The sequence below is a fragment of the Cyprinus carpio genome, chromosome A23 (genome assembly GCF_018340385.1).
Source record: "Cyprinus carpio isolate SPL01 chromosome A23, ASM1834038v1, whole genome shotgun sequence".
NCBI classification, from domain to species: Eukaryota; Metazoa; Chordata; class Actinopteri; order Cypriniformes; family Cyprinidae; genus Cyprinus; species Cyprinus carpio.
In genome coordinates this window covers 15,769,364-15,784,987 of record NC_056594.1, presented here as the reverse complement: position 1 = coordinate 15,784,987, position 15,624 = coordinate 15,769,364, and the positions used below count along the sequence as shown (strand labels likewise).

The following is a 15,624-nucleotide window of genomic DNA, read 5'->3' as shown; positions in this document are numbered from 1 at the left end:
GTTAAATTCTTTCAAATGTCACCCTGCTTAAAACATTTGAGGAAACATTATGTAAAAATTGCTCCATTTTTAAAATAAAAGTCATGTACACCATTCAAACACAATATACATTTCCATTGTTCCTTGATGATTTATTTTAAAAATTACAGTCTATACTTGCTGCAAATGGTAGGCCATTTGGTAAAGTATAACAAACGCCTTTGAACAAACCAATACTCCAGCCAACAATTACAGATTGTCTTTTTTTTTTTTAAACATCATTCAAATGGCAAGCGTGCAGAATGGACATTTCATATAAATTATACTTCTCAAAAAGGAAAAAAAAGAGATTCCATACAGTCAGTCGTTTAAATAAAAGATGTATCATTTACCACGACAACTGAATTTTCTTGCATACAGATCCCAAATACCAAAAAGGCAACAAAAAGTTGAAATCAACCAAAGAATGTAATGGGGGTTTAGATCTTCCATGTATGAATTATGGCACTAAAAATGCAGGGATTAAGGGAGATTGAGCCTTAAATATAAACAGAGGACATTACACCGTTATCCCTTCATCCACTGCTATTCAAGTCTTTGGACACAAGGTGGGAGACAAGCCCTACATGAGTTTTAGTATACAATTCACATTCTGTTTTCTCAACCAGCACGCAATAGACAGTACCAGCATATTGTGTGCATTGGCCCCATCAACTCCTGTGAAACTGCTGACAGACTTGAAGCAAGAGAGGTGGGCCTCCAAATATTAGACTCAAGGGATTGGGATGAAAGAGAAAAATAATGCAAATGATTAAGCAGCCAGGGTTTCACTAAGAACATGCTTTGCCTCCTGAACATTTGCAAGATCATTTATTTGGAAGCTGGGGGTACAAAAAGTCAGATATTGAAAGAAGGCTGACAGCTGGGTTACACCAGCTCCTGTGGGATTCAGTGAGTAGGATCAAGCAGCAATGTTTTCTCTGTGATGTAATGAGAGAAAAATACCTCTCTCCACTGAGTGCTGATTACAGGCACCGTATTTGAGGAAGGGGGCCTTTGTTTAAAAATGGTTGTAAGGCCTACCAACACAAAAATATATATGTTGTCTAACTTTTTCTGAGAAAGGGTATTTTTATTCATGGAAATTCAGCAAATTAAATGTTCTAATTTGAAAACAGACATCATGTAGAATAATATTTTAAAAGGATAAATAGGTATACGAAGACTTTTAAGGGCACAGAGTGTTTCCAGGGCAACATCTGTGTCTCATCTGTCTATACCAGTCCAAACTGTCCCTTTCAGCTCAAGAGATACATGTTCCTAACTGTCATTATCAATCCTGTGGGCTACAAGGGAGAGGAAAGACAAAACAACATGAGATTTTAAATTACAGTTGGAAATAGCATTCATCTTTACTGCTGGTAAACACAATTAAGCATTTGTCGTCATGAAGTCAAGATATTATGTATTAAAATAAATGCTCTAAATCAACTGCAGATTGTTTTGTTTGGTTTGCATACTCACATTGTTTTGGTATCCTGAGTGCTTCTGTATCACCACATAGACATTGGTGCATCACGCCTCTGAACTGATACAGCATCTTCAGACTCTTCTCCTCACCTACACAGGGGTCGTAGAAGCCCGGTAACCCAGCCTGAGGACAATAATGCAAAAACATCCAATTAATACTTGCAACAACATTTTACTTTATGGGTCCAGCAGTTCGGTTTTCTCAGGGTTTGGTTTTTATTATCTTTCTGTTTGTTAAACATTTCAAACAATACTATAAGAGTGCAACACTAGGACCTTTGAGGACAGTATGTGAGAATTACATTTCTTAAATGTAAATATTTATTGGGATATCACGGAAACATACACTACTGTTCAAAAGTTTGGGTTTGGTAAGACTTTAAACTGTTTGAAAGTTGTCAAAAATATTTAGCTGATTTAGTGCTTAATAAAAAATTCTCATTATCAATGTTGAAAACAGTTCTTCTGGTTAATATATTTGTCAAAATTGCTACTTTTAATGAATTTAATGCAACTTTGCTGAAAGTATTTTCTTAAAAAAAAAGAAAAATCATTCTAACCTCAAACTTTTGAACTCTTGTGTACACTGTTTATCATTTTAATTAATCTGCAGTTTCTTTTCCCTCTCTTTCAGTACAGCAATACCAAAAAATACCTTTAATATTTCAGAAGCAAAATCAAGCTTTGGAGAATTCATTGCTAAAAAATTCTATTTTCATCCCTTATTAGACTTTTGGACCAAAACCAATTACAAAGCAAGGTGCTTTACCTTAGATGCTTCTGTGAGAATGAGCTTGGAGTCCTTCACCAGGCACTGTAGAGGCACCGTCACATCAATGACCCTTGCCCTTTCGTGCTTACGGCTGTTGTCTGTCACAAACTTGCCATACCAGGCATTGAGGATGATCAGACCTGGTACACAAGAAGACTGAGTCACCAAACCTCAATTGGCAGCAAGTTCAAAGTCACAGTTTGATCACGTCCAATGCTATCGGGAGTTTTGCGGTCATACCCATTCTGGACTCCTCTGCTTCGATAATTCTACGCACAGACTCTTGCATCAGCATAACCTACAGAAAAGAGTGATTTCAAATAAGACTTCTTGTATATGCACATAGTGAAGGGACACATTTATCACCCTGACACAGAAACTGATGTGCAGATAGGAACGATAGCCTGACACTACCTCATTGTTTCTCCAAACACAAAGAGCCTGCCGTGAAAGTTATGACCACTTTAAACGATCATGCATTATAAATTATTTGCAGTGTATTTAGACGTTATGAACTCACAGCTGCTTCTGCCTCTTGCTTCTTCTTGGCAATGTCTGATGCCGAGCTCTCCCTCTGCTTCTCAAGCTCCCTAAACAAAAGGTTCAATTTTGATTCACTCATTTGCTCTTTTACTCAGTTTCAAAGCCATTTAAACAGATTTCAGTCTATTATTTTCCAGACTCACAGGGGATAAATGTTGGAGAAGAGTGTTGGGAAGTCAACTGGCCAATAAAAGACAACAAAATGAAACAGGTGGAGAATATTACTATGACTCTGCACATTTAATCAGCTAAAATGGCTTACTGTTCCTGCTGAGCACGAACGTAAGGTCTGATAACTAGCCGCTGGATGGCCAAGTAGAACACAAGGGGTCCGACAGTGGCATAAAAAACGGCGCTGGGTAGAAGCTGGTCTGTTAAGTGAATGGGGAAGAAGTACGTCTGGCTCGCTCGGTTCAACCTGGGATAGACAAAAACACCTAGATTTCAGAGCTACTGAAAAACTTCTATTGGGAAACAGCATCAAAATGATCAAAAGCATTTTACTTGATCTTGAGAGAGACGCCTTGAGGTACTCCAACACTGACGGTAGCACCCAGGATACTGTGGCGACTGATCTTAGTCTCAGCACCGTATTCCACCACCGTACCGAAAAACCCTGACCTGCAACACAAGTGCTGATATTTTAACAGGCCAGAAACAGAAAAATGAGAATCATTAAGACACTTGGTAGTGATCAACCACAAATAAACTGCAGGTAATATGAATACAGAATCTAGGATATCAGACACAGATGCTGCATTTATACTGCAAGGACAAATACACCGATTTGCTGTTTATATAGCTGTATTTAACAGTAGGTCTGTGAACCCCAGGGAGTCCACAGCAATACTGAAGAGTGTTCGCCATATAATATTTGATCTTAAACGTGAAATATGCAAATAAAAATACAAGACTAACCTAATTTAACTACAGCTCAAACCAAAGACTCTAACTGATAGGATGTACAAATATGAGGAAAGGTGCATTTCAAAATAATTATAAGAATCAGATACAAGCATTTAGAGATAAGAGAAAGTACATATACGATTTAATCCAAACCATTTTTTTTTTTTTTTTGCGGTTTACAAAAAGTCAAGATAAAATCTGTGTCAAACAGGGAGCTTGATAAGCAACAAAATTAAGCACAATGATAAAGTAAAACATTGATAAGGAATTAGCCAAAAAACAAAAACAAAGGCAGCATCCACAGATACATACTTGACAGAGCCCTTGATCTTGGTCTGATCATCATCCTGGAATTTGTACTGGTAGCTCATCATGATAAATGTATGTGGAATTCCCAACTACGGCAATACAAAAAAGATGATGAACAATGATTGAAAAACAAAAAAAAAAAGCACTTGTGCTGTGCATAACAGCAACTGACCTGCACAGCGAAGGTGAAATGACTGCTTTTGGTGTCCCTGACGATGCTGGTGTTCATGGAAGACTGAGTTCCCCAGCGCCACTGTAAATAACCCATAGTGTTTTTGTCCAGGTGGCGTGCAAGCATAGTAGTAAGACCCGGACGTATACCACGGGATGAAAACTGCATGCCACAATGAGCCGTAGTGAAGCTGAAAAACACAAATATTTCAGTATACAATACAGTGAACAGCATGTAACTTGCAATAAAAACAGTCAAAACTATTTAAAAAAAAAAAATAAAGTAATAATAATATACCTAAATTACTCAAACACCACAGAAATGTGCTGTACTTACCAGCGTGAAGTCAAGTTACGGAAAATCTTCAACCCGAAGAGAGGCCCATGTGTGTCTCCTGCCCCAAACTCAACCTGTATTAAACATGTATGAATCATGAACGGTTACATGCTCAGCAAAAATGATAATCCAGTCAATTATTATGTCAAGCATTAACTGAAAGCACTTACTTCTCCCCAGCCTTTAGCTGAGGTAACTCGTCGCAAGGCCAAGTTTATGTTTCCTCCCCCATTGCCGTTGTGTGTGGAGAGAGAGCCAGAAAGAATGGCTGTGTCTGTGGTTGTCAAAGGGGCCTATGAGAGCAGAGATGGACAGCAAATAAGCCTTACAAGTGTTTTAAGATCAGGGCCAATGACTTATAAGTGTGTTTCCACAATAAACAAAAGTAAAAGTCTCTTAGAAAGTTCTTTGAAATGTGCTTTTTTATATATTGATTTCATGAAAAAGTTTTGTTTTTAAGTTTGAATTTAATGGTTTAAATATAATTATATTTTATTAATTAAATATATTTACACTATTAATTTACGTTATTAATTCTATATATACACACACAGTATTTCAAAGTAAAAAGTGTTTTAAACAAATACAGAGAAATGTGTACATGAAATACCAAGTCACTATAAGTAATGCATTTTGAAATACATGAATAAATCCAAAAAAAAAAAAAAAAAAAGCGCATCATGTTATTGACCCTTACACAGAAAGCCTATTTATATGTAAACACTTGCATTGTGCACAATCATAACCTCATAACAGTCTGGAGTTAGTATGTTTTTTTTTTTTTTAATCGTTTTTAAAGAGGTCTTTCATGCTTACCAAGGCTGAATTTTTTGTTAAAAAATATAGTGAAACCAGCAATATTATGAAATATTATTAGTATTTTATTTTTATTTTATTATTGTTAAATCTAATTTATTTCTGTAATGACAAAGCTGAATTTTCAGCAGCCATTACTCTAGTGTCACAGGATCCTTCAGAAATAATTATAATATGTAGATTTGTTGCTAAAAAACGTATTTATATAACCAACAGCTACTTCTTAACAGTTGTACTGCTTAAGATTTTTGTGGAAACAATACTTTTTATCAGGTATTCTTTGAAGAACAGAAAGCTAAACGGAACGGCATTTATTTGAAATGGAAGTCTCTTTTTAACATTTAATTTAAAGCATCCTTTCTGAATAAAAGTATTGATGTCTTTCAAAAGAAAATCTTACTGAACCATACTTCTGAACAGTGTTGTGTCTATGAGAGTATACATTAAAAGAGACATGATGTACCTCTATTGACTGGGATATGTGCATCTTGTTGATCTCAATGTGCGGTAAGCCGCCGCCGCCGCCGCCATCACCACCAGAGATCTCTTCATAATCCTCCTCATAGCGATCAAATAGGTCTGTCGCATCAATACCCACACTTATTGTCCCCTGAGTAAGACAGTGAACAATCAGCAAGACCTGTATTAATGATGACAGCGGCTGCTGCATTGAACGCATTAGATCAAACCTTTGGGTTGGTCCTTTGCTGTAGTCTCCTCTCCTCTCTCTCTCTTTGAAGTCGCTCATATTCTTCACGGATCTCTGCTGGTGTTCTTTTCCTCTCCACTACCTAGAAATCATTATTGCAGTGAGCACAAAAAGATGACACAAAAGCCCACTAGGAAAATTATTTGCTTGAAATGTTACAGAACTATGGAATGAATGCTGAAGCATTTTTTTTTAGAGTTCTGAATCTTCAACTTACCTCCCATCCTTCCACTTCCAGCCCTCTCTTCCCATATACATCATAAATTGCTCTAGACTGTGGATCACTTAGTACTGCAAAAGGACAAATCACAATCATGAAATATTCATGACTTGGTATTAAAAACTTGCTGTCTGTTAAAGGGATAGTTCAACCAAAAATGTCAATTTTGTCATCATTTACTCACCCTCATGTCGTTCCAAACCTGTATGACTTTCTTTCTTCTGTGGAACACAGAAGATGATATTTTGAAGAATGCTGGTAACTAAACAGTTTCAGTTTTCATTGACTTCCATTGCATAGACAAAGAATACAATGGAAGACAAAAGGAAACTGAAACTGTTTGGTTACCAACATTCTTCAAAATATGTCCTTTATTGGTTCAGTAGAAGAAAAAAATGCATTACAAGTTTGTAACAACATTAGAGTGAATAAATGATGACATAATATTCATTTTTGGGTGGACTATCCCTTTAACAACAAAATTCCTTGACAGTAAAAACAGAGACATGCCATAATGCAGCAAAAGTGGCTTACTTTGTCAAAGGACTTGAGAAGCTGAGTTTACAAAAACATTGTACCTTCATAGGCCTGGTGAACCAAGTTAAAAAGCTGCTCTGCCTGCCTCTTAAGCTCTGGATCTCTGTGCTTGTCTGGGTGGTAGAGCATGCAAAGGCGGCGATATGAAGCCTTGAGCTCATCCTGTGTGGCCTTAAAGTTAAACAGAAATAATTCATCATAAGCCTACAGCATTGCTCTTGGGAAGTTGTAACAGGTGCAAAATCAGATCCAAAAACAAGTTCAGAAGTTGTAACCAAGACAAATTATAATCCTTTCATAATCCTTTCAAGACTTCTGTGAACACATCAGTTAACTCAAAAATGTATGGCTTTCTGTTCTGTTCCATTAAGTTAAGACAATATGAAATCGTCAGTCACCATTTGATTACATTTTATGCCAAAAGATGACTGTCAGTCCCTAATAACATCTCCTCAGAAGAAAGTTAAACAAGTTTGGAGCAACATGACGGTGAGTCTAGCAAAGACATGAAAACCTTGTTTAATTTATGTTTTTAATATAACATGTAGCGTTTTCTTGATTGAAGTCAACAATTTAGAAGCGGTTTCACTTTTACAGTTGAGAAGCGTCAAAAGGAATCATTAGTGGTTATACTTCAAGTTTAAGTCTAAAGAGAACAGAAGGCATTTATATATTATATGCATCCTTTCTATTAGTGACCATGCAGTCAAATTCCTGCATGAAGACAATGATAAGTAAGGGTCACGGTGTGCTGACTGAGCCACAGCTTAACGACATGCTGTCTGATCCTTTTTAGAAGCGTGATACTTGAAGAGTTTGCATTTACCATTCGCTTGCGGCTCTCTCACCGAAAACATCTACATTAATATCTATTTGTCATACCTCTCTGCGGACGTTTAACAGAGAATAATAGTCATCATTGTCGATTTCATCTTCATCCAAGGCCGCCGCCATATTTACCACCGTTCATGCCCGCTCCAGCGCCAGATTAAACTACGCTGATTTTGGTGCGCAGAATCGGAGCGCATGAAGGGTTTCAGCGCCACCCCCGGATGGGAGGAAACACTGACCAAAAGCATTGTAAGCGGTGAGTTCTCTGCACTGATCTATATAAATCAGTGGTTATCTGGGCCTGTCCAAATAAATATGCATGCGGACCCAGTACCCACACCCCTTACAATAATGCAAAAGTAGTAGTAATTGCTGTACAGTTACGTTATATTGATGTGCGCTTGCCCACCAGTTGGCTGAATGTCACGTCACTTTCACTTTTTTTTTTTCTTTCGCTTGCCCACCAGTTTTTGCTGTATCCCTTCAAGCCTTAACTGTCATGATTGCGCTTTACTATGTTTCTATTTCCACAACGCATTTCCTTCCTGTAGGCCTATTTAGTTCAAGTCTTCAAGTGGTTGTTAAGACCGCGAGTGTTGGTAGAACTTTAGGGACACACATGTACAACATCTTGCAAGTTTTACAGAGCTTTATTTGCACATTTTGATTTTCAATACTTTGCACTTTACAATAAACCTCTAAATGTGTGTTCAGTAGTCCATTCAACATTAAAAAACAGTTGCAAACGGTTAAGAAAATCCACAATCTCATCTCTGTACCATTAAAACATGCAACACTTTATATAACCACATTATATGCCATTTCTATTCGTTTAAAGCTGCAGTCCATGACTTTTTTTTGGTTAAAAATCAATATTTGAGCAAGTACATAACCAGCCAGTGTTCAAAACTATCGCCTTACTTTAGCCCCATTCACAACGGTTATTTGTTAATATTTTTTTTATAATGGACCTTTTCACATTTCTGGGTTTCTCAGCAGCGGAATAGTTGGGTTAACATGAAGAGCAGTGAATGGGAGAGTACCACAAATATATTTTTTACATTCCCATATGCTCAAATAGCAAAAGAAAAACTCCACAACAGTGTTTTCATGACTTTCGAAAAAAGGAAAAAAATTAAGAGAGACTGATAACGGTAGTCAGAAGAGAGAACGATGTCAAATTTACCGTCCCTCCCATAGACACTGCATCAGAAACACTGCATTGCATTAGTGTTCACTGTTTTTTTTTTTTTTTTTTATGCAAAGGTGATATATTACAAAGAAAAGTGTTATAAATGTACATATAAAAAATATATATATATATATGAATAACTTTCGAGGATTTACGATGCTGATGACCGTTAAACGTGAAAGGGTCAATTTGAGTGGTACGGGTAGGTTTTCTTGGGAAATTCGAGCATGCCGCTGAGTCATTACGTAATATCTGTAAACATAAAGAAGTTGTCAAGGCTACTAGTCTATAGCACGTGAGGATCCTGCAGGTGGAGGATCGTTTATAGCCTTTTCTCACAGCAGCTAGAATAATTAAATTTACCATTTTGATGGAGGGTTGTAATCCAGAAAGGATTATGTGTTTATGAAACACATGTGAATGAAATTAAATTATATTCCAGTTTTAAATGTGCTTCTGATTACAGATAGCCTGGAATTACTAAGATGTGTATTTTAAAGACAACCACTTCGAAGGGAGCATAATTAACTTTTTGTGTTAAAAGAATTTCTTGATATGACATTCGAGTGGTATATCAATTAGAGATTAGACTGTACAGAAATTGAAATCTAAAATATTCACATAGTCATGTAATGCCAATGTTGTTAACATTAACAATTTAGGAATAAAGTATAACATTAATAATAATTTCCATGGTTTGATGTGATACAAGCTAATTTAGTTTAAATCACCATTGGTAGCGCAATTTATTGTAATGCTTTTTTCCTCAGTTGGTCAGAACAAACGTGGCAGACTTGCTACTTACTTGTTCAGATGACAATATCCGGTAAAAATTCTTATTTGGGTCATATATTCCAAGACGTAGGCTTGAATCTGTGATTGCGAAGTACAGTAAAGGCTGATTTATACTTCTGCTTCGGACATACACCGTAGGATGTGTGTCAGTTTTCATTTATACTTCTGCGTCTTTGTCCGCATCAACGTGCAGTACACATGCAAACCGCTAGTCTGCAGTGTTCACGGACATGTTGCTTGTGTGACCCGCAGACCAAGGCAAAAGCTGAAGAAGAAACAGATTGTTTGAGAAGCATCAGCCATGACAGCGGCAAATAAATATCAAAGAAAAGATCATTTATTTAAAACTACAAAAAAAGAGACGACAACGGAACAGCAGAATATGGCATTCTTCAATCTCCACAAGGACAAGTACTATGGCAGAACAACTGTTTGTCACGGACAACAAAGTGTTGTAATGCTACATTTTATAATAAATGATAAGACACTTGTTCTATGCTTTGTTATATTTTGTTTGGGGGGGGGGGGGGGGGGGGGGGGTACTAGCAGACCAATCACAGCGGTGACCACACACACACCTCAAAACATTAGATTCATCAGCGCTTGAGCCAAGCCGCCTCACAACCCACACAAGGAAGATAATTCCGCAAGTAACTGCAATTGCAGGTTTTTTAAACAGAGATGGCGACAAAGAGGCAAAACTTACGGACTGCAGCTTTAACTCACATTAGAAAGTTTTCTTCGACAGCACGTTTTCGGGGTACGCGAGTTCCTGAATATGATGAATTGAGGGGTAGCCTACATTTAGCCTCAAACACGCTCTGATACTGTATGCAAGCGTGTGTTAAAGTCGCTGAGCTTTGGCAATTTTCCGACCTGGGACAGTCTTGCAGTTACTCCCTGTTGAATGCACTCGCTCTCAAGATGACAAGACTGCAAGTGTAGGTATTGGGATCGCAATGTAAGCTTCAGTATGGTTGATGCGACATTAGAGAATATCAACAAAGAATATAGAGATGATAAATACATTCGAATTGTGGACTTAAAAGATGTTTATCAGACTTTTATTCATTTATTTTATGCAACCAAAATTATAGTTTAATTTAATTTAAATTAATAATTCAGTTTAAAAAGTCAAACGGCGCCCTCTTTTGTTTTTAATTAAGAATCGGTTAGTTAATGAGCTGTAGTTGACCTCAGACCCAAGCTCAGTTCCATTAGTGTTAGAAAAAAGAAAAAGAAAAAAAAAAGCTTATAATAAGTCAGTGTCATATAATAACTAGTCCATTGGATTTTAATTAACGATGAATAAAAGTAGAGTAGAAATGATTGTGACAAGTTCAATGGATGGAAACAAAGATGTTTGTGTGTGATGTAATGGTAATTAAGTAACGAGATAATCTGTGAAGACCTCTGTGTGATGCCATGTGTGATCCTGGCAAGAATAGATTGCAGATGTTCCATAAGGAATTGTGCTGTAGTATAATTTTCAGTCCCTTATCTTAGAGAATTCAAATGCCTTAAAAGCTGTAGTACCAACATTTTTCAAGAGCTTAATGTATTGTTGTTAGCCTTCTGAACACGTTCTAATCCTAAATTAAACCATTGCTATATATACAGTACATAGAACTTGATTTATTCAGTCCACAATGTTGTTTAAAAGTCACAATGTTATGTTTATTCCATTACAAGATGTTTCGTCTGATAGACTGGCCCGAATGTTTTCTCCACGGGTCATTTAGGATATTTTATCCAGTCCAAGATTTTTTTCTCTTTGAAATTGAACAGATAAGGATTTGGAAAGCACTCATGTTATCAAGCAACTGCAACCAATAAAGATGACGCTTTAATGATAACATTTCATAGCGGGTATTCGCTGCGGGCAGAGAGGCATTTAAGCCATTATCTATGTGCTCAATGCAATTAACGAATGCTTAATCTAAGGAATAATTAATCAGAGGGGGTATAATGCAACTTCCACATTCCTAAACGCAGTTTTGAGGTTTTCTAGACAATTCAGATGGGACCCAGACCACAGCATTATGCATATACTATTGGAATAGGCTGTCAGAAACTATTTCTCTCGCAAGCACAGCAGTGTAGGATACTTTTCGCATACTTACAGTGAACCATAAGACATTTTGGAGGTCTGGGGTGCTACATTTTTCGTGAAAGCGCACTGTGAGAGTAGAACGCTGCTGCCACCTGGAGCTGTCCGTTCAGCACCATGGCGCGGCATTTCAGCGCGTTCAGTCCAAACGTTGCTTCATCTTCAAGCTTAACCTATGGATTGCTTTAAATTTATCTTAATGACATACATTGCTCTAACAACATAAAAAGCAGTTTTGTGTGTATTTCTAACAATAAGTAAATTGTAAAATAATAATAGGCTAATAATTGTCATAAAACATCCATTAAACGTGTTACAGCTATTTCTGCCATTTTACGTGATTTTATGAGTTTTCAGATCAATTTCATTCATTAATGCTTAAATTCAAAGTGGTCTAAAGTTAAGTTTTATATTATATATTATATATATTAAAATAAAATTACAGCGCCTTGGAAGCATATATATGATATGAATAAAGGGCATCACCTTTTATCAAACAACGTATACATAACGTATGCAAAACATCACTTGAATTGCTTACGAATGAAATGTCAACGCAAAAAGCTCAGAAAAATACGTTTTCTGCCTTTGTATTTAGCAACTTGAAACATTTCATTTGCACGCGAACGTCTCACGAGCGCTCACTTTGGATTGGCTCGGTTCTTCTTAAGGTGTATCTACACATCACGCTTCACCCAATGGTTCTCAGAGACTCTTTGAAGGGGAGGATGTTTGCTTTGCTCTTGCAAGCCATTTTAGAACAACATGGTCAGTCATAGTTCGACAGCCAATCGTGAGTGCGCTCTGGCTGGACTTGCCTCTGCCTCGCCAGTCCCTTCTCGTGCTGCTGTCCTCGGCGTGAACGCGCGTGGTACCCAACGCTCGTGAAGAGGAGGAGGATGTGGCGCGCGGAGGGGAAATGGCTGCCGAAAACAAGCCGGAAGGTAAGTCAGAAACATCGGGGATATTTTTTTACTTGCACGAGAAGAGTGTGTGCGAGGGGAAAAATTTGGAGGCAGGCAGGGAAGAGCCGCCAGTTGAGAACCGAGGAGCTTTCGGGATTGTAAAGGCGCTGTGTTTATCCTCACACACTCGTTATTCCAGCACGGAGACATCACATCACCCTAGCCAGCATCGGTAGCTAGCCAGCAGCGCTCATCACATATATTTAAAAACTAGCTGGAGCAAAAGCGCGAGCGCCTCTGAAAATTCAAAAATCCGTCTCGCGCTCCGCTTCCTTCAGCCTAACGGTCGCGCACAAAGCAAAACTTGTGAGCTGCAACGACTGTCGATTTCTAACTTCTTTTTTCGATTTATCAAGCTTCCTCGGTTGCGTAAATTGTTTCTGAGTTGGCGGGGATAGAGTTCTGGAGTCCGTAGTTTGACATAAAACTACATTATAGCCACGACTGCTGCTGGTAAGCTAGTTTAATAGTAGATTTTTTCTGTCAGTCACTTTCATATGTTGCCAAAGCAGTTTCATTTTTAAATTTGCTTCAAGGACACATTCTTCTATATCAGTTTGGACCCTTTACGGTAGAGACACATAATCAGCAGTTTAAACCTATGAACTAGATTCTTGTATTACCAAGGAGTCTGATATTTCCAGATAAGGACCTTTATAGAAACTATGGAATGTGGCGACAATAACAAAAAATGAAATGTTATTTTTTGAAACCAGGAAGAAAGAATCTTATTGAAGATTATACATAAGAATTTCTCTTTAACACTTTCGAATACTTTTTAGATTTGTCTTTTGAATGAACAAGGCAACAAGAGTTGGTTTCATTTTGAGACACTCTAGTACAGTTGAATATATTGCATGTGCACAGCATATCGCTGCTAAATTTGGCTGAAATACGATAAAAAAAGACTAATTATTATTGTGAGACGAAGTCAACAGTATTGTTTTTAGTATTTTTGAAGCTGTTTGACAAGAATTACATTTTGAACAGTTGTGTCAAGCTGCCACCACTCTCATATGACAGATTTTCTTGTTTATAACACGTATAAACGAGGTTTTGGGAAGTCGTCAATTATAGTTGCGAGGATTTTTGTGTGTGTAATTCACCTTCAGTGTGAGATTAAAGCAATAATCGATCTATTAACCACAAGGTGGCGACATTGAGTTATAATAAACTTTATTTGGGCAGTCGTGATAACATAACATAATCTTAAAATATCATAAAACAAATATAAAAATACAGTCTATAATCGTTTTTGATAGTTAACAAACTAGTCTCTAGGGAACCTTTAAAGACAACATAATGAGTTGATAAATCATGGTGTGATGATAAACTGTTCATTTTCATTATGCTGAATAGCCTAGTAGAAGGTGAAAGATAAGTTTGATCATAAAACCTCACTTTTGTGTGGTAAATTATGTATGTTGAAAAACTATAGATAGAATAAATTATTCTAATATAAAGTAACATTAAAACATGACTCCAGACAAACCCGGGATCTGAACATATAGAAATCCACAAGGGGGTGGTATTGAGCTTCTTAAATGCTCACTGTTATGTTTAACACTGTGACAGCTAAGAATACAAGCATTACCATAAATATAAATCTACGTTTGTTTTCAAAACAGCACTGAGGCTAACTACCTAAACTAGCTCTCTCTCTGTGTATGAATGTGTGTGATTGTGGGTGTGTGCATGTGTTTGTCAATCTCTGCATGTATCTGTGTGCATTTCAGATGCAAACACAACCAGCCTTGAAACGTGTCTCAGACTGGCCTGCTTCCTGTCAATACATCTCAGAAACTAAGAGCTTTTTAGATACCCCGACTTGTGACTCCATTGCAGAACGGGCTCGGTTATTTTTGTCATGCTTGTCAGGTCAATGTATGGGGGAGGAGCTAGTGTTCCATACCTCTGTATTAATATAGAGTGCTCTGCACCATATAGCTACAACTAAATTCAGAGTCCTATATAGCCAGCAGTGTGTTATATTTAATATCTAGGCCTACACACTTTCATCATGTAGTTTACCTTTATACGTGTTGCAGCGGCATTCATTTTAGCACTGATTATAGCCTGTATTTTAACCTTTTGTCCTTGAAGCATTTAAAATGTTTGCATAGAGCGTGGTTCTCCAGGGCCTTATTATTTGGCAAGGTTTTTTGCACATAAGGACAGGCTGTTCTTAGCTGGAGGCTGCTATGAAAACATGGTTAATGTCTCACACACCCCATAGAGTTCTTCTGTCTCCTGATATGCCCCAGCTTATTTTTTAGATTGCCAGGAACTGGGACTGTACCTATGGAAGGTGGTGTTGGTAGATTGAGATGTGCAAATGAACTGTACATTTAAAGGGACAGTTCACTTAAAAACAAACAAAAAAAAAACAAACAAAACAAAACAAAACCAATAATAATAATTTACTCACTGTCATTTAACTTAAAAACAAACAAAAAAAAACTGTGGAACACACGCACACACACAAAAAAAAAAAATTATATATATGTGACCCTGGACCACAAAACCAGTCTTAAGTCGGATTGATTTCCCTTTATGCCAAAATTTCATTAGGATATTAAAAGATCACTGTCATGTTCCATGAAGATATTTTGTAAATTTCCTACCGTAAATATATCAAAACTTAATTTTTCATTAGTAATATGCATCGTTAAGAATTCATTTGGACAACTTCAAAGGTGATTTTCTCAGTATTTAGATTTTTTTGCACCTTCAGATTCCAGATTTTCAAATAGTTGTATCCCGGCCAAATATTGTCCAATCCTAATAAACCATACATCAGTGGAAAGCTTATTTATTCAGAAAAACACTTCCAGGGTCACACACACACACACACACACACACACACACACACACACACACAGATATATATATATATATATAT

At 37.1% G+C, this 15,624-nt stretch overlaps 2 protein-coding genes across 11 annotated transcripts in view; one reads left to right on the top strand and one right to left on the bottom strand.

The window, feature by feature from the left end:
* Positions 1–106: 106 nt before the first annotated feature.
* On the bottom strand, positions 107–7,861 carry LOC109094157 (dnaJ homolog subfamily C member 11). The gene is made up of 16 exons (XM_042713393.1): positions 7,712–7,861; positions 6,871–7,000; positions 6,290–6,363; positions 6,053–6,154; positions 5,827–5,973; positions 4,718–4,840; positions 4,548–4,621; positions 4,212–4,401; positions 4,043–4,128; positions 3,329–3,445; positions 3,087–3,242; positions 2,802–2,871; positions 2,522–2,579; positions 2,279–2,421; positions 1,504–1,633; positions 107–1,325 (listed from the first exon to the last, which is right to left on the bottom strand). Exons 1-16 carry the CDS (start codon positions 7,781–7,783, stop codon positions 1,300–1,302), a joined length of 1,698 nt encoding a protein of 565 aa, XP_042569327.1. The 5' UTR covers positions 7,784–7,861; the 3' UTR covers positions 107–1,299.
* A 4,618-nt stretch (positions 7,862–12,479) lies between these two features.
* Positions 12,480–15,624, top strand: part of LOC109088860 (calmodulin-binding transcription activator 1-like) — a 342,437-nt gene continuing 339,292 nt past the window's right edge. For 6 of the 10 annotated variants that reach the window (XM_042713383.1, XM_042713382.1, XM_042713385.1 and 3 more), the window contains exon 1: positions 12,480–12,701. In XM_042713383.1, coding sequence (XP_042569317.1) covers positions 12,677–12,701 — 25 coding nt within the window. In that variant the 5' untranslated portion in view covers positions 12,480–12,676. Of the gene's footprint in view, positions 12,702–12,727; positions 13,176–15,624 lie in introns of those variants that run through there. The other 4 variants (XM_042713387.1, XM_042713388.1, XM_042713384.1 and 1 more) reach the window with 3 other exon arrangements.

Coding starts and splice junctions, on each gene's coding strand:
- LOC109094157 (XM_042713393.1), bottom strand. CDS start 7,783: ATGGCGGCGGCCTTGGATGAAGATGAAATCGACAATGATGACTATTAT. Junction 7,001..7,711: donor TGTTAAACGTCCGCAGAGAG/GTATGACAAATA, acceptor TTTAACTTTAAG/GCCACACAGGATGAGCTCAA. Junction 2,422..2,521: donor AGCAGAGGAGTCCAGAATGG/GTATGACCGCAA, acceptor CTTGTGTACCAG/GTCTGATCATCCTCAATGCC.